Below are 18,763 nucleotides of genomic sequence, written 5' to 3'. Positions count from 1 at the left end.
TAATCAGAACTAAGCCTGCTTGTCTACCTACCGTGCATGCACTGGGAAAAGGGGACTAAAGGGTAAGTAGGCATGCAGCACACACGCATGCGCCCTGTGCTGCCACAGAAAGTTGTCGTCGGGCGTAGTGCACCTCAAGACAGGCCGGTGGCGGCGCTTTCGTGGCTTTGTGCTTTGGCAAGCGAAGGTCCGCAGAGACCTGGCAAACGACGGTGCCAGACGTACTGCCAGTCAAGTGCTTTTATTGAACGTTGCCCACGCGCACGCACTCACACGCGCAAATACAATACCGTTGCGAAATGTGTACGTAAACAAACCAGCGGTATCGGTATCTGCAGCACCTTCTCTTAATGCTATTAAATTATGTATGTATACCTGAAAGAACTTGTGTGCTTTCCCCTCCTCTTTCGTGATGGATGACTGTCCAAGGTACTGGACCAATGCTACCGGTGCTCGCAGGCACCCGTGGAGACATTATTTGTGTGCTCGTGACTTGTGTTTGTGGGTCTAGTACACGTGCGAATTTTTTTCTTCTTTGCTTTATTTAAGACTTGCGTGATTATCGTACGTATTTAGGATTTCGGAGCAGCCGGCCTTAAGGAGGCCTACGTGCCCCCCCCCCTCCGTTCTTTTACAGCAAATGAACAACAATAACAAAAAAATACCCATGTCAGCGTAAAACAACTTTCTCTCTTATTTAATCTCAGACGGAATTATCTTTCTCTTAAGCTTTGTAACTTAGTGTAGCATACAGAACTTCCCTCTATTATCGATCAAGCATGATTGATAATAAGGGGACTTAGCTTATCTTTCTAGCTTTTATAACTCCGCGGATAATTCTTATATCGATTCTTAATATCCGGAACGAATCTGACCTTCATTTGGCTGCTTTCTTTCTTCTCTATTGATTTTTTTTTTTCGTCTTCGTCGTGGTTGTTGTCGCCTTTTAGATATGGCACGTATCCACGAGAGGTAAGTTGGCAAGGTTCGCAATTGAGACAATATGCAAGCACCTTCTTGTTGTTAACTTAATTATTTCCGGCGAGCGTACATATCCTTGTCGCCGTCAGTTAAACACAGACGGAGCACGTGCCCGCTTAGCCGAGGTTGCGTTCTTTTTATCGCCGGACGATCAGGTGCAGAACATTCAGTTATTGTGCCATGCCTGAAAATTTGGCTCGTGATCCTTCGAGAACAATTAAAGGCACACAAAAGGCGTGACAGAACCGAAGGGGCAGAAAGCTAAGGCTGCAGTCGCAATTTAGCGCTCCTTAGTCTTTTGATTGAATCGGGCCCGTTGAGTCTGTACGATATTGATGTACTTTGTTGTGCCCTTTGATACTATTCCGTAAAACCAGGAAGGTTGTTTCACTCTATCGTGTCGAAATCCCTTCGTTCTGTTTCTTTTTACAGCGCGAATGGATCGCTTGCCACATGCGCTGCGTTCCGAGAATCGACTCGACTCGGCGGGAAAATAACGCAGCAGGTGCGCGAACCGGCAGCTGGGAAAACGGGAGACGCGAAAAAATAATAAAAAAAAAAGAAGGGCAAACAAGAAAGGTTGGACAGAGATAGCCGCATTCTCGTATATTGAGTTCCGCGTCGTTGCCACTTATAAGTGCGGAAAAATAAGATTGTATAACGGACGGTCTCTCTCTCTCTCTCTTTCTCTGTCTGTCTCTCCCTTCTTCTTTATGTTTTCCTTTTTATCTTTTTCGGCAAGCATGCCTCAACCACATGTGGCGACCGACCATTTGAAGGGGCGCTCGCCCGCAGTTCTGGGGTAAGCAAAGATGCTATCATTTACACTTCTTTCGGGGCGTTGTAGAGCATCCTAACTGCGCCGCCAGATGGGGGGTCGTGTCTGCGAGTCGTGGGGGCGAAGGAGGTGCGCAAATTTCCGCATTCCCTCGCACGGTATGCGCACGCAAAACATGCAGTTCCCGCGACGGTTTCCGTTACCTCGAATGAGGGAGGGACTGCAACACAAACACTCAAAACACACACGCACGCGCACGCACGAACACGCACGTAATGAGAAGAGCATCTCGCGGTTTGTTGCCAGCGGCGGCAGCAGCCGCGCTGGCACGCGTATCGACTGCGTCCATCCACTCTGTCAGCGCGAAAAGATTGCGAAACCGCGAAAGCACGACACCGACAAGGCCGCGCTTTTCTCTCTCCCTCTGTCTCCGCACGGCCCTCCAAATGACACACGTACAAATGGTACGTGTTAGGGGCTCCGCTCCGATCTGGCTCGGTTGGCGCAGTGCATGTGTCGTGTGTAATTGCGGATGTCATCCACGTCCCCCTCTCCCTCCCCCACATCGTGTGCGCACACTCGCGTGCACCGTACTACGTGCCTCGACACCCGTTGAAGCCCTCTCCCACTCCTCACTTGCCGGTCCTACCCTTGTTTCCGTGCTCCGGCACGCACCCGTTTCGGCAGGCGGCCGCCCGTTTCCTCCCCGCTCTTCGCGAGGGACCACACAACGAGCAAGGCGGGCGAGCTTAAAAGCCGTCCGCTGGCGCTCGCCAGCGGCGGCGGCTGACGGGGGTAAATATTTAAAAAGGGGCCAGCTCGCGCCAACAGTGTCGCTTCTCTGTGCGTAGACGCCGTGGGCACTACCGCGCTTGAGCTGTCTGCGTATGCCGGCGCTGTCTGTACGCCGAGTCACTGCACTCGCCGCTGCGTGTATATGTACAGGTCGTAATGTATAGGGAGTTTCAGAAGCACAGTGTATACGCAAGCAGCTCAGCGCACACCCAAAAGGACGCGTGAGCCGCAGCGCGCATGAGCAGGCTCGGCGTTCTCTAGTGCTCCGCTCGCGTTTCCCGCGCCAGACTTATGGCGTCCACTATGTCTGGGCCATCTACTCCCCTGAATTCCCTAGCGGAGGATCAAGACTTTTCGGGATGAGTTATAGCGCGCGTTTTATCAGTAAAAGCGGAAAAAAAGAAACTCAGCTCCTGTTATGTACTGCCGCTGTACTACCCACAACCTACATATATTTCTTCGGTGCTTGCTTTGTCACACATTTACTTGAATTTAATTTAGTTCCAGTAGAGAGAATTAAGGAATAGGGAGAATAGCTTTCGCATTCACAGGTACCTGAAGTTGAAAGTAATTGTCCAGTGAGCCTCATCAAACAACACAAATGATGCTAGAACACAATACCGACAGGCATCAGTAATTCAGATCAACGCGACAAGTTTTACGCAACAGCTACACAACAACGAGGCAGTGATTTAATTACCTGCACTACTAAAGAAAGACATTGGCAGCATAGCGACTTGTGCTGCAAAGGAGATCAAAAGTCGAGTAAGAGAAAGGGCTTTCTTTTGCCCGCTTTTGATTTCATGCGCACGAGACGGTCTCAGCGCCATTTGTGCGGCGTCCCTTCTCCTTTTTTTTCTTTTAAATATTTCAGGCATATTTGTAGCCGCATCGGCGGAAGCTACAAGCTGGATTAGCCTTGCGATTGAGGTCGGTAATTCCTCCGCGTGAGCGTCTCTTTCGGTGCCAGTAATTGTTTGTTTGTTTGAGCCGGAACTCCGATATGCACTGTTTCGACAGGTAAGAAGAAGCAGCCGGCATCACCGATGGTGCCAAACTCATCTGCACCACACATATAGAAAATTAGAGCACACCACCCAAACGGCAATAGAAACCAGTGTCCTTTAGTAATGCAAGGAAACTCGAGAAACTACTTTGCTGGCTATATAACGGACGCTTCTTGAAAATCATGGTCCTTTATTTTATTTTATTTCTTTTTTTCACGTGCACTTCATGTATGCGTACACCTTCCTTTATATATATATATATATATATATATATATATATATATATATATATATATATATATATATATATATATATATATATATATATATATATTATATATATATAATCAGAGAGGATGAGATAATCTCATGGGTGGCGGAAATGGAATAGAAACCTACTATGAGTAACTACTTAAGAGGAAAAAGCAAAATCAGGAAAGAAACAATTTATGATAACTCAAAAGGAAGCTCTTTGCTTTTCGAAGCGAGATCAGTATGCCTTAGAACACGCACTTATAAAGCGAGATACAACGACGAAGAAGATGCATGAGCTTGCTGCGCCAAAGTTAAGGAAACGATGCAGCATGTTGTATTAAAATTTGAAGATATCTGCCCAACGGTCGATTCACTTCTGGCCTTCTTGAAGCCCTTGGTTTCAGCGAGAGCAGGGGCAAAGTAGTAAGCATGAACGCAATAAAGATTAGTAAGAGCCGATTGGAATATCGGTGGAAAAAAGTGGATATATATATATATATATATAGGAAGCTGTCAGATAACACCAGATTTGGAAAATCCATTTCTTGCATTGTTCATGCGAGTATTTCCATTTCGTCCTCTCGCATTTCATGTTTTCCTTCCTTCAATTTTCTTTTTAGATCGTTTTGCATGCGTACAATTGATACGGGGAGACGCACCTCATTCACTGAGCGCCAGTCGTTTCTGCGTACATGCATAATGCACAACCCCTTTTTTGACGGCGTCTGTGCTTGTCAGCTCGCGAAATCAGGTTCCACGATTCCGTTCCATCGTTTTGGACGGGGAGAGGCGTCGGGCTTTTCTGAAAAACGCGACAAACGTATAGGGTGGAGGGAGGGGGATGAATTGATAAAGAAAGAGCAAACTTGTGGCTCGATGCGTTTGAGGGCCAGATTCCGCTTGTAAAGAAGCACGTACTCAAAGCCCACGTGTAGAGAGACACACGCTGTGCTGCGCCCATTTAGAAATATTGCTGCGGCAAAGAGATACAAGGAAAGTGGGTATGGAAAGAGGAGGTTCTGCGACGATTGGATGCGGGTGGAAAGGGCTACAGCCAGAGCGGTTGCGCTGGCGTTATCGGACAGCTCTTTTATGTAGACGATATTTGCTTTACTTAATTCAGCGAGAGCGAGATACAGAAAGAAGTGGTCAGGCAGGGTGGTTAAAGGGACATTAAAGCGAAACAATAAATCAGATTAGATTAATGAAGCATTGTTTGAGAACCCTCTAGGCAGTCATTTAAAAAAAAATAGTTTGATTATTAGATGAGAAAATGAAGGTCCAAGTATCAGTATTTGAATTTCGCGCCGAAACACCAGCGCCGGTAGGTCAGCGTGACGTCAGGGATTCTACAGTATGTTTTCGCATTTGTGCCGCGTTGGCTGAATAAAGGTTCTCGAAACTTGCCATGTTTAATATTCGGTTCCTTTAGAACACAATGTAGTCAATCTGTACCGCTATATAAATTTAGTAAGCCCTAGAAGATGGCATCAAAATCTAAGACGTAACAGCCCCCAGGTGCGGGAACTTAAGTAGGCGTCGCCAACCGTATTTCGTTCTTGCACTTTTTCTGGCTTACCAAAGGCCTTATGGTTGCAAGAGTGGTACTTTTGGTGTTGTAGAACGGTAATTTACTGATGCAGAAGAAATCATTTTTCACTTTAGTGTCCCTTTAACAAAGCTGAGTGCGGTTTCGGTATTCAGCCATGGGGAAAGGACAAAGGGGACTGAAAGATGAGTAGAAGGAGAGGAGAAAAGTTCGCAGCAGAGCCACGGCGAAGTATTCATCGTTAGTTCATCGAAGTTTATCGTGGCAATTAGTTCTTCTTGATCCACTTTTATTTCAATTTAACGTATCATTTATACACTTCAATTACAAACTACAAATAATGTCCTTATGCATGCTTTCCTTGCCTTGGTTGTGTATTGGCCTCGTATGGTTGCGATTAACGAGAAATGAGGCCCCTCGGTTCCTCTTGTTCTTATCGCTCATCGTTAGGTTGGGAAGTCATATATGGGCCTGTGCACGGTTCTTTTCTCTCGCTCTCTAAAGAGACTCATTAAATTAAAGAGAAAATTAAGCTCTATGGTGTTACGTGACTAAACAGCAATCTGATTATGAGGCACGCCGTAGTGGAAGAGTCCGCGGATTAATTTTTACCACGTGGGGGTTCTTTAATGTGCACTCAAGTGACAATACATGAGCGTTTTTTGCATTCCGCCCCCGTAGGAATGCGGCCGCCGAGGCCGGGATCGAACCCTGGACCTTGAGCTGAGAGCGCGATGCCACAGCCACTGAGCTGCAGCGGTGGCTGGCAAGAGGCTCATGGGTGTCACTCTACAAGCAAGTCATTCGTGTGTACGCAAACACACATGCGCTGTATCGCCTCTGCATATATATATATATATATATATATATATATATATATATATATATATATATATATATATATATATATATATATATATATATATATATATATATAGTACGAGAGTCGGCATCTCCTCAAACAAAACTGAACAGGAGGAGGAGGAATAAACGTTTATTTACGAAACAGCATCCCAGGTTAAGCCTCGGTTCTGCTGTACGTGGGAGGTCTCCCACAGTCTGCTGAAAAAAAAAAAAAAAAGCTATATGAATGCGTCGTGGAAATAAAAATAAAAGCAAAAGACGCAATATATATATAAAGGTCAGATGCAATGTGGGAGGCAAACTAAAGCAGTGATTGCGTCTTTATAACTCGTAGCTATGAAACAGTGCGTCCGTAGAGCGGTTTCGCAAATAATAACTTTTGTTGCACGCGCGTGGAAACGAGGATCGACTAATAATCAGTACCACTCAGGACGCGAACAAGCACTATAGGAAGTTATTCCTTCGAAATGACTGTGGTCTGCTTTTCGCGCGAGATTTAAGCCAAAGGGCGGCTGTTGGCCCCGACTGGGCGCAACTGTGCAAACAAGTTTCATGTGGGTTGAACTCAAGAAAAATTAAGAAAAAAAAAGAAAGGAAACGTTAACATCGTCATGCCCCGAGAGTGCATACTGTAATTGACGGGGCGGTGTGCAATATATAAGTCGTACACACAGACGTGTGTACCATACATCTGGCTGCTTGCTTATGCTTAAAACAAGCAAGCTGGACTCCTTTTGTGACGACTGCGTTCCGACAGTTATACACTGGCTTAGAGAAGGAGCAAGGAAAAAACACACGCAAGTAAAAGGATTGTCTTTAAAACACGATAACGCTACCAATAGTGACTTGCCTGATCGGGTAATCGTTCTGCGTCCCTAACAGAGCTTTTAATTTGGATAAATTTTTTTACAGAACATTTCTCTCTCTCTCTCTCTTTTTCTTCTTTTTTTTTCTTTCTTAATACTTTGCTGAAGGCAATCGTATATTGAACAGTTTATGCCGACGTCGACAGAGTTGGCGGTGGACAGCCCTGCCTTAAAAAAAAATAATCGAGAATAAGATGATCACACTCAGTTACAGCCTCGAGTATTTGCGAAAGGGATCCGATTGGCTGAAAGACGTCGGGTCTTAAAGAAAAAAAGAACAAGATCAGAAATGAAAAAAAAAAAACAAGAAAACGCTATATACGGCCATCTGCGAAGCTCGGACACCGTTGCGATCCTCCTCTCGGTAATGGTCGTTGGGAAATGTCTATAGCTGTCCCGAGTACTTGCAGTCGGGCGCTCACAATGGTGTAATCTAAGAGCCGCCATTCACTCCTCGGAGAGAGGGTCGTTTCTCGGGCGAGAAACGCGCACTACGGGGAAATGAGAACAATGGTCCGCTTTCGGATGGAAAGCGTGTATTGGTGCCAGAGAGCAGCTGGACGGAAGTCTTCTCCTTTTTTTTTTTTTGCCCACCTCCCATCAATGGACATTACTGTGGCCGCTGGTTCCTCTGCATGTCCAGGACAAGTCGAGCACAGACGCGATAATGAGGACGCAAACGCACGGATCAGTTTTGCGCCACCTTGACATCAGCCGAAATCCCCGGGGGTTTCCACAACAGGTGCTTTCCTGTTCTAATAACAGAAATACCACGTTATATATATATATATATATATATATATATATATATATATATATATATATATATATATATATATATATATATATATATATATATATATATACATATATAGTTGTCATAGGGGATTGTCACAAGCCGACGTTTCGACAAGGGGACTGGTCTTTTTCAAGTCGTTGTCCTGACGAAGACAAATTCCCTTGTCGAAACGTTGGCTCCACCCAGTGACATGCCCCAGTCGATCGACCGGTGGCGGTCGCTTCAAACCTCCACCCTCCGGCGAACCTTGATCTTCTCTGACTTCATCTTTGTTATTCAACATGTTTATTACGTCCGTGGGACCAGGCAGGGTTCTTTTTATCATTATTATTACCTGCACACACACACACACACACACACACACACACACACACACACACACACACACACACAAAGATACATAACCATCGACGTACTGCACAAAACTTATGGTTATACATGCGAGCCTGTGCGCGCGCGACAAAACGACTCAAAGCCACGGAAACAAGCAATAAAATATTTTAGACCCAGCAATAAACCCTTAGTGTGAAATATGCTTTCGGGCGGCTACTTTCAGACAAGCCGCGCGTTGCTTATCCAATTAGGCTCATTTTGAGAATGTTATCAACTTGCTTTCCCAAATTCAGCTGTACATACATATAATCGTTGCAAGCAGGCGCAGAAAGCAGCAGCTGATGCTGCAGCAGGGGCTCTCGCGTGCCCGCAACATTCCATCGCGGATTTCTCGCGGCACCTACACGGAGCTCTCGCTGGAAACATCCTCAGGATCAGAAGTAGCGATTCGAATTCTCCGCGTGCAATGTCCGCGGCTTCCCGCGATCTCTCGTCCCCGCGGTGAGCCAGATAAGGGCACGCTCTCACGCAAGCCAAGTAGTAAGTATGCGGCCGCACGCGGTCCGCAGGGAAAGAGTCGTCGAAAGCCGCGCGGCAAGCGAGTGGCCGCGGGTACGCCGGGCCGCGCGAACGGACAGCATCTCCCACCGCTGCGAAGAATGCAATTAGAGCGGCGCGGGGGCCGTTAAATCGATACGCTCTCCGTTGCCGGCCGCGGAGCGGCTATAAATTACCGGGCCTCCCCCCTTACGCCTCCGAGTAAGCCTGCACGGCGATGCGTTTCGAAGCCGCCGGTCCCTGTAAGCAGCGAGCAGGAGGAGGAGGCACTGCTTGGTCCGGGCGCAGATCACCTCGCATTAAAGATCGAGGGCTCTCCCTTCCGTCGTCTGCTTAACGAGTGTTAAGTCATACTCACGAGCGATGTACGGACAGACGGTGCCACGAAGCCCCCATCGATCTCTGGAAGAATAGCATGAACCCGGGAAAGGAAGCACTTTGGTATAGTATCTTACTAGATAGTAAGAGAGAGAGAGAGAGAGAGAGGTTTTGATGCTACACCTGAGTGACGGTAATGCAAGAGCATCATCAGCATCGGCCCAGCCCGGCCTTTGATCACGCGACCTTCGGAATCGGCTCGCATTACAAACAGCATTAGAACCTTTGCGGGGACACACGTCGCGCATCAGGATCGCCACACGCGCGCCCTTGATAACTAGCTGGCTTCACACTCGGCTCACTTTATTTTGCGTCGACGCTTCAGTTGTTTTTAAACGTTGTTTTTAAAGAGCAAAGTCCAACAACAAACTGGCTCGAAGAAGCGAAGAGTAAATAAAGGCTCACAGAGATTTCAAAATGTTCATGTCATGAAAGCGCTCTGAACATGGTCTTCCGTAACGCGCTCATCGTGTAACTGCGTATAGCTTTTTCTTTTTCGATGAAATGCGTATCCGTGTGCCGTGTTTGTTGAAGGGATCCTACCAACGCGCAGCAATGCTGAAATTGTCGTGTGCCGACACGGCTGACCATTTGTGCTCTTTTGCATCGTATAATACATTGTACATTGTGTGCCCGCATTGCTCAATTTTATTTCTTCATTTCTGTCCTCAGCCCTTTCCACCATGTAGGGTGGCAGTCCAGACTTTCGTCTGGTTGACCTCCTTTCACATTTCTCTTGCTGCTTTCTGGCCCTTTTGGACAGTTTCGGTCCCTGGGCTCGGGCGAAACCAACAAAACGGCATACTTCCAGCTTTTTGGCAAACCCTTTAACCGCGCAGCAGTACTAACAGTCGAGTCAGAATCTTCCTACACTGCTATGTCCAGCACGGCTGTACCACATGGTTCTAAGGAAGCCGAATATCCCCCTCCTCCTCCACCCCACCACAAACAACAACACATCTAATCGTCCAACCTCCGCCACCCCTGGACCCCATCAAGGACACAATAAAGTTTTATCTCTCTCTCCCTTGCACAAACAAAATATCAGCGTCACATATCTTAGCAAGTCTGCGCCAGCGCAGAGAAAGGGGCAAGAGGAAAGCTAGGCAGGTCAACTAGAGGCGTGTTCTGCCTGTTACTCTACAAGGAGGAAGGGTTCAAGTGAAGAGAAAGAAATAAGTGAGGGGTAGGGAGGGCCCTGGTAGTACAAGAACGTGGACGTTTCGATCGCGCTTACAATCAGTGTCAAACCTGTGCACACTGCAGGCACGCTTATCGGATGGCTTGACAAAAATATATCAACTGATGTGCATAATGCGCTCCAGTGCAAGAATGAAATTAGGCGCACTATTGGTGCGCCTAGTTCTGCCCTGGCGCTATATATCTATTCAGGAACACCTGCTGGCTTCGTTCTGTTTACTCCATTTCCGATATATATATATATATATATATATATGGCCCCTGTCACTATTCGCTGCGTAACGCTGTCGCCTCCGCGTCCCCTTAATCTGTCTTCCCTCCGGGTTGCCCGATATCACCCCCTTAAACGTACTTCGTATCCGTTTCAATTTGCATGAGGTGAAGACAGCATCTTTTATTCCACTTGCAGGCAATTTATCCGGCTGCCCCTCCCCCTCGCCTCCGTCTCGGGAAAAGCCGTAGTCCTATCTCTGCCTCGCGCCCTCCTCCCAGCAGCGCCCGTTCGTGCTGGTCCCTCGCGCGAGGGCGCCGCCACGGCAGGATATGCGAGTCACGTCTTGTCGAGCGCCGACCAGCCGGGTGGTGCCAGCAGTGCGCCCACATCTACTCGAGCCCGAAGGAAGGCAGCAGCGAGGGTGGGCACCGGCCGCGTTTCGGATGCGGCTAGGCGAAAATGTTGAGCCGGTGCCTGGCCGCCCCGTGCGTCCCCCGTCCCACACCCTCGACAGCTATCCATCCTCAGTGCGACTGCATTGAGCGGTGTCCCCGAGCCTGCCACTCCAGGGTGGCACTATGTGCGAGGAGAACGTCCCTTTCTGGCTGCGAATACCACCATCGGGCGCGTAATTTAATGGCCCTTTTTTATTATTTGCAAACATATTTTTTTTAAAGTGCCATCTATTGGCAAGGCAGGAGCAGCACCCGACAGCCACGGTCAGGAAAGTGCGGTATCGTTCGCAAAGAAAGCTTCGCTTTGACGTTACCGTGTTCAGTGTGCAACCCCAGCAGTACATAAAGGGCAACACAGTGATGCGTCGGGGCAAGATGGGCGTCCTTCTAATTGTAACCATATACTGACGGATCAACGTCGTGCTGGAGAGAGAGAGAGAGAGAGAGAGAGAGAGAGAGAGAGAGAGAGAGAGAGAGAGAGAGAGAGAGAGAGAGAGAGAGAGAGAGAGAGAGAGAGAGAGAGAGAGAGAGAGAGAGAGAGAGAGAGAGAGAGAGAGAGAGAGAGAGAGAGAGAGAAGTCATAATGGAAAGGCAGACAGGTGAACCAGGCTCCAATGCACGGGAGAAAGGGAATCGAAAGACGAGAAGAGCAGCGAAAAGCGCTAATGGCTTTGAAAGATTTCTTAGAAGAATGGCAGTATCTTTGCTGTATATAGAATTTTAACGTCCGCTGAAAGATACATGTACAATGAATATGCTTGTTTATTTATTTTTTTATTTATTTATCACAATACCCACAGCGCCCGTAGGCATTACAGCGGGGGGGAAAAGGAAACAAAGAACCAATAAATAAAGCAGGCAAAACATAACATATACCCGGAATGCTGTCATACTCGCACATACACACAAAAACACTATCTTACTTCAGTGGGCGTATACAGTTTGAAAATACACCATTTGATAGTTTGTCATAAGTTTATGTAGTATATTATGTGCGGGTATAGTTAAGGTCTGCGCACTAGTCTGTAAAACTGAATTTCTTTATGTGCTCTAGGACAATAAGAAGAAAGTGTGTTTACATATTATTGGGCCACACTGCGTACCTGTCATGTAGTCGACGGGCGCTCCCCCCTCCATCTTCGTTCTTCTGAAGTGGTTGCCCTTGTGCTCGGCTTCAAACATCCACTGACGACCTTCAACGTTCCAAGAAACTGCCGAACCCTTTCCGTGGGTCGAACTTAGGAGGCCGGAGGCACAGAGCACCACGACGAATCCACTGACAGCCTTCAGAATTCCACAGAACCGCCGATCCCTTGCCGAGGAGTCCGGTTGTATGCAGCTTGAACTTCTGCCGCGAGGAAAGAGGGAGGCGACGCGGTTGATGTTAGCACCAGCCTCGGCTCGTTCCTGCCAAAGGGATTTAAGGCAGAACCGGCCCATTGTTAGAGAGAGAGGGATAGAGAGGAGCCGCCACTAGGCCGCTCCATCGATCTGGTGCGCTCTACGGCCCCGCTACTTGTATACCATTACCTGCTATACGTACATATTGTACAAAGCTTTTCGTCTCCTCTTCGACTGCTCCAAGAGTCCCTCTGTCGTCTTCGACACAGAGTCGCAATAATATGCAACTGCATACATGTTCACCTTCTGTGGGTTCCTGGACTCGTCTACTGAACTTCGTGATATTGCCGACTGACTGGTTCTATGATACTTTCGTGCTTAGTATTGTAACAAATTTCGTGACAATATTTTTCTTTGCTAAGCGACGATGATTATGAATCATAAGCGGTGTTGCGTTCTCCAGGGTAGCGTATCCCACCGCTGCCGAGTTGTTGCGGCGCCTGTTTATCAAAGCTCCACCGACGTTACTATTGGGTAGCGTGGCGTTGTCGGCGGGCTGCAGGCATCCGGTAGACCTACATGGCGAGCAGGCAAGGACGAGACGATTTCTAGTGCGAAGCTCGCACGGTTTATTCAATGGTTTGTGAAAGATGAGAAGAAGAGAATGAATGAAGTGAAAAAGTACATAGCGGGGCCCTTTAAAAAGGGCCACTAAGGTTGTAGGCGGGATTTTGCTCACGTCAACATCACGTGACAGGCACTGAGTCTGGTTGTATATGGGCAGCTGATCCCTCCTCCCCGATAAGCTTGCACGGCCCCGCCTCCACAGGCGGCAACACTGGTGCCTGGTCGGGGATGGTGTTACTGATTCGTGCTCCCAGGTGAGCTGGTGTGGGCTTGCTTTCTCTGGCGGCAACCCTCGGGGCCTGTTTGGTTGGCGGTAAGCGCCTCTGATTGTGGATGGGCGATTGATCCATTCTTCTAGGCGACGTTGGTTCGCGGAAGTTCTCCTGTAGAATTTGGCAGTTCGTAATGCCTCCCTCTAAAGTCGCACGCACACAAAGGGGCCTGTAAGCACTGCGGGGCGCCAGCCAGACCGGCAACCCCTCGAGACAACCACAACAAATTGGGAATTCACCCTTCGTTTCGATGAGGCATGGTGGTCGAGCTTCCTCTTTGCCCGGGGTGCTACATGCCAACCGTAACAGCGGTCAAGCGGCGAATTGCAATTCTCTTTAGCGCTCCAAGAAAAGCCGTCACGCTAGTCCGGCGTTGATATGTCAGTGCTCTTATACCGCCTTTATAGTGCACCGCATCAACTTCATGCCTTCCTTTTTTCTTTTTCCTTCGTAGAAGTTTCTAAGTGATGACTTCCCGCCACGAGGGAACGGTATAAATGCTAAGTTGCGCGGCGTGGTTGAGAGAAACGTCAGTTTCAGTTCAAATAATAACATTTCTCACCTGTAAATATCATTATCAGGCGCGCTCAGATACGTTTCTTATACTACTCTTCTTTATTTAAGTTTCTCAAGCGCTCTTCTGGAATAACTTTATCCCCTTCTACCTCCCTATGCAGAGTAGCATGTCAGCAGTCATACGCACGCCGGCAAAAGAACTGTCTGCATATCAATAAAAATATTCTCTCTCTTTTCTTCTTTTTTTTTTCTCCACGAAAGGCTACAGCGATTAAAATGCGAGTTCCACAGCAAATGCTACGTATGTATATCTCTGTCAAACGATCGCCATTCGCAAAGTACTCACTCGCAAAAGACCTCTAAAGACTAAGATGGTACAGAGCATAATGTACGTGACACAAAATGGCAAACATATACGACGCTCACACCGTAGCTGATAGCGATGCGGAGAACCTAAGTGGCAAATGCGCCTTCATCGCGGGCAAGCCAGGATACGCCACTTATAGACGCCGTGCAACAGTGAAGTCTTTCATGCCAAGTCCCACTCGTCGACTCCGACGCGCATGCCGAGTGCTACGAGAAAGCGATCCGCTGTGCACACAAGTGGCTTCCTTGTTGCGCATATGTGTCATCGTCTGCTTGCGGACCGGTCTTGAGAAGTCAATGTACACGGGAGCCGCATCAAAGCGCTTATTTCAAAGGTCGATGGCTGAAAGAAGAGGGAAGCGCTGCATACAAATCTAATTTCTTCTGTTGCCTTGTGGACGGCACGTCGCGCATGAAAGTGTGCATACATAATCGAAGTTGCGTGCAGTAGCTGCAACGACGCCACGGTAAATTTCGAGCTTCTTTAGCGGCTGTATACTGTCTGTTGCATAAGTAAGAAGAGAATTTAGCAGATGAAATATAAATTCTGCGGGCGCTGTAACTTCGTTCATCTCCTCGCGGTGGGCTCGAGAAAGCCCCGTGGCCGAAGTGAGGAGAAAGAAAAGAAAGAAGGCTTAGAAAGAAGAGAGAGAGGGAAAACAAAGATGTGAAATAGAAAGAAGACAGAGCCAAAATGATTTTCACGAGTGAAACAACAAAATTGCGAAGTTATGAAGAATAAAATGACAACATAAATAAATAATGTTAGCAGAAACACGGACTTGGGTATTCTTGCTTCATTATATTGCTGCTTCGTTCGCGGAACGCTGTTACGGTCACGATAAGCCCGGCTGTTTACCAAGAGCACACAAGTGTCCTCTCCAAACTGAGCCATCGATGCCCGCAGGCGGCGATGCTTCGCTAGAGAATAAAACTGTGTTTCATTATGTAGTGTTTGCGCAGTCCGCCCGCGAACGTCATCCGGCATTGCTCATGAGACAGAGGTGTAGAACGATTAAAATAAAGATAAACAAAATGCTTTAAGTTCAGTTTCCGACGCATCAAGACACACAGTCGCTTAAGATGAAAAAAGGAAATCAATATGACCTTCGTTCGTTTACGGCGAGTGTACGTTTTTATGAGTCAGAATGTTCGGCCCACGCCAGACGATGTTCTGTCGCATTCTCAACTTTATACATTGACCCTGTATAGCGCCCAAACACAGTTCGACACGAACTAAAATCAGAACAATTTGTCCATCTTTATTTATAGCCCTAAAGAGCACATTTCTAAAAAAAAAAAGAACATGATGCACTATCTGAGTGATAACTTAGTAGTGTCATTACTTAATTAGTAATAGGCTTGTTGAAAATTACCCAACTCAATACTCTCTTCAGAGCATCAAAAATGCTACTATAGGCTATGTGATAAGTTTGCCATGCTTAAATCAGGGTCTTGAGGTATTACAACAGCGCAGAACCTATGGTGTGCGGGTCATCACACGGTTAACACTGTGATGTCCAAGGTATCCTGCCCGTTTACGCTGTTCACGGTGCATGCTCAAAATAACCAAGGTACAAGGCGCCGAGAAGACCGAGAATATTTATAAAATATGAGGGAGTTCTAGAATTCTGGAGCCCAAATATAGAGGACGCCATCCGCCAGGCGTACAAAAGAACGCAAAAGATGTAGAAAGAAGTTTTGGTTCTTGAGTATACCAATCCGCTTGGGAACGCTATTTCTAAAACTTCATGTTAAGATGCAAGCCCGGGATGTGATGGCGCAAGCTTATATGCGATATATATATATATATATATATATATATATATATATATATATATATATATATATATATATATATAATATTTGGGGTTTTACGTGCCAAAACCACTTTCTGATTATGAGGCACGCCGTAGTGGAGGACTCCGGAAATTTTGACCACCTGGGGTTCTTTAACGTGCACCTAAATCTAAGCACACGGGTGTTTTCGCATTTCGCCCCCATCGAAATGCGGCCGCCGTGGCCGGGATTCGATCCCGCGACCTCGTGCTCAGCAGCCCAACACCATAGCCACTGGGCAACCACGGCGGGTATATATATATATATATATATATATATATATATATATATATATATATATATATATATATATATATATATATATATATATATATATATATATATATATATATATATAAAAGCCCGCGAATACACGCAATCTGCCTCGAGTGGCCAGTAGCGCGGCAATTTTGCGTGAATTTGCGGGCGCGTTTCACTCTCGGTAAAAGGCTTTCATGTGACACGTGTCGAGCTACAGAAAGCTTTATCGGTAGTTTTTCGCGTTGCTCTACAATTTCCTCATTGACACTCTTCATCTCAATATAATCTATGAGAAGTTCATTAAATAATTAGGGCTAATTATCTAATTAGGCTGAATGAAAAAAAAAATCTGAGTATCTCCTAGTGACGGCAAACAACATCAACTTGGTTCAGTCCAGCTACGTGGCATCGGCATACTTTTAATGTTTGGTTTCAAGTTGCGTGGGTCACCCTGTATGAATAGGAGCTATCGTAAGTGCTACCGTCAAGAGTCTCAGAAGACAAGGCAGCGTTATTTGTGGTGTATGCCCAAAACGAATTTAGTCTTAAGTTGGACTTGTTTCACAGGTTTGGCTTTAGTAGATAAAATGACGCTCCCCTGTGGTCAAGGCGCTGGCACTGCGAAAGGTATCCACCGCAAACGTCAGTCTGTGGGCGTGCGCGAATGGCGTAGTTTTGAGAGCTGGGCGGCTGCGGGATCGAGATACAAATCTGGGATATCAGTAGGGGGGCGTTAGAAGCAAGCGAGTACCCGCGGGAGCGTCGTACATTTATTGATTTAAAGAAAATGTAAACAGCATTACCAATCCTTATAAAGAGATTGAGAAATATGAACAGGGGTGGAGGATGGAACGGCGGGCGTACAAACTTAAATGGCGTCCTCTGGCTGATCAACGACGTGTGTGACCATGCGCAACCATGCCTGAAGTAAATGGTAACATGGCGTTATGGTAACAAAACGCTCTGCATCCTGCAACAACTAATTTTCTTCTTCTGGGTCTTTTTTTTTTTTTCAGGCGGGATAAAATGCAAAGAGCAGAAGGGGCGGCGTCGCAACGGTTTTAGAACTTCGTAACACCGCGACCGTCAATCACGGGACGAGAGCTTCGCTGTTTGCTTTTCGCGGAGCACTCTCATTTGCATGCATTTGTATCATCGTTATTTCTTTTAAGCTCAAATGCACACAGCTTACGCGCTATAGTTTCTCAGGTAGCCGCTCTTTCGTGAAATCGCCAGCATGTCAAGCGACCAGATAGGAGCGAGGGGATTTAATCGATCAGAGAATGTCTCAACAAACGCCATCGCGCCCGCCGTCGCGACATCAGTATACACCCATGTCGAATAAATTGAGCGTACACACACACACACACACACACACACACACACACACACACACACACACACACACACACACACACACACACACACACACACACACACACACATATATATATATATATATATATATATATATATATACGCTCTTACAATCAAACTAGCCGTGCACCGCATATTTGCACGTACAATCTGCACCCGGCATGCAACCGCGTGCGCATCGCCAATTTCATTCCTCGAAGGAAAAATTTGCAGGACGCTTAAGATTCGCCTTTAGGAGTGGAACGCGATAGCATTCAAAGGTTCCCAGATTGCTTCTCGCGCTTCCCGGCTACTGCAGCACATGTAACCGTAATGTACACGGGGAAACACTGGCCGCGAACGCTATGCACGAAGGCGGGCTCTGTCGTAGAAACGCGGCGGAGGCGAGCGCCAGCTGGAGGTATTGCAAGGAACCGGGCGCGCCGCTCCGTGGACCCTGAGACACCCGCGTGCCGGCGCGCGCAAATTGCGGACGCCGCGGAAGGTCTCTGAATTGTAGAAACGCTGGAAAAGGGGATTCTTTGAGATTTCGGGTAACAGAATTATGTTTTCTCGTACAGTCAAAATACAATACGAGAGCTATCATGTCTGCAGGTTGTGTGTAAGTCGTACTTTACGATTTTTCCACGTATTCTAGCTTGATAGATTCATAGTTCAGTAAAATCCTTGAGTCACATGAAGGGCCCGGGTGTGCGTGGTTCGAAAATATTTTTGCCGAAACGACGTCCGACGCCTACGCCATATTTTCTGCGACGCGGGCTCCTCAACGCTGTCGCGTTAATATAATCTGCACACGTGACCTACGCCAGTGACTGCATGTACGCCTGAGACTACACTGTAAAAGAAAATGGTGCTTTAAATGACGGTAAATATTTTGGCAGCTCTATTTGCAAGCATATGGCCGCCAAAAAGACGACAGGCCGCCATTTTTGTGAGCCGTATACGTGCACGACGTTCTGCACATGGGAGCCAATCCAATCGCGTTACTATCACGAGCTATTTTTCTATTTTCCTTGTTCAGGTGGTATTCATGACTCACGCCTTCTCTCCTTCGTTCACGGCGATACAAGCGTCTTGTTGGAATGATTCGAATGGCTTATATATCAAAAGTGATTACAAGAAAAAATAAAGG

General features: G+C 46.9%; 1 protein-coding gene across 14 annotated transcripts in view; it reads right to left on the bottom strand.

Moving 5' to 3' along the window:
• Positions 1–18,763, bottom strand: part of LOC142575860 (uncharacterized) — a 66,082-nt gene that overhangs the window by 12,260 nt on the left and 35,059 nt on the right. The window contains exon 5 of one of the 14 annotated variants that reach the window (XM_075685572.1): positions 6,352–6,424. The exons of 11 other annotated variants lie outside the window; for them this stretch is intronic. In XM_075685572.1, the coding sequence (XP_075541687.1) occupies positions 6,364–6,424 (61 nt within the window). In that variant the 3' untranslated portion in view covers positions 6,352–6,363. Of the gene's footprint in view, positions 1–6,351; positions 6,425–12,016; positions 12,440–18,763 lie in introns of those variants that run through there. 2 more of the 14 variants (XM_075685575.1, XM_075685569.1) reach the window with 2 other exon arrangements.

This window comes from Dermacentor variabilis, chromosome 3, assembly GCF_050947875.1.
Source record: "Dermacentor variabilis isolate Ectoservices chromosome 3, ASM5094787v1, whole genome shotgun sequence".
Classification (NCBI taxonomy): Eukaryota; Metazoa; Arthropoda; class Arachnida; order Ixodida; family Ixodidae; genus Dermacentor; species Dermacentor variabilis.
The sequence above is the reverse complement of the archived record's forward strand: the minus strand, read 5'-3'. Positions and strand labels throughout refer to the sequence as shown.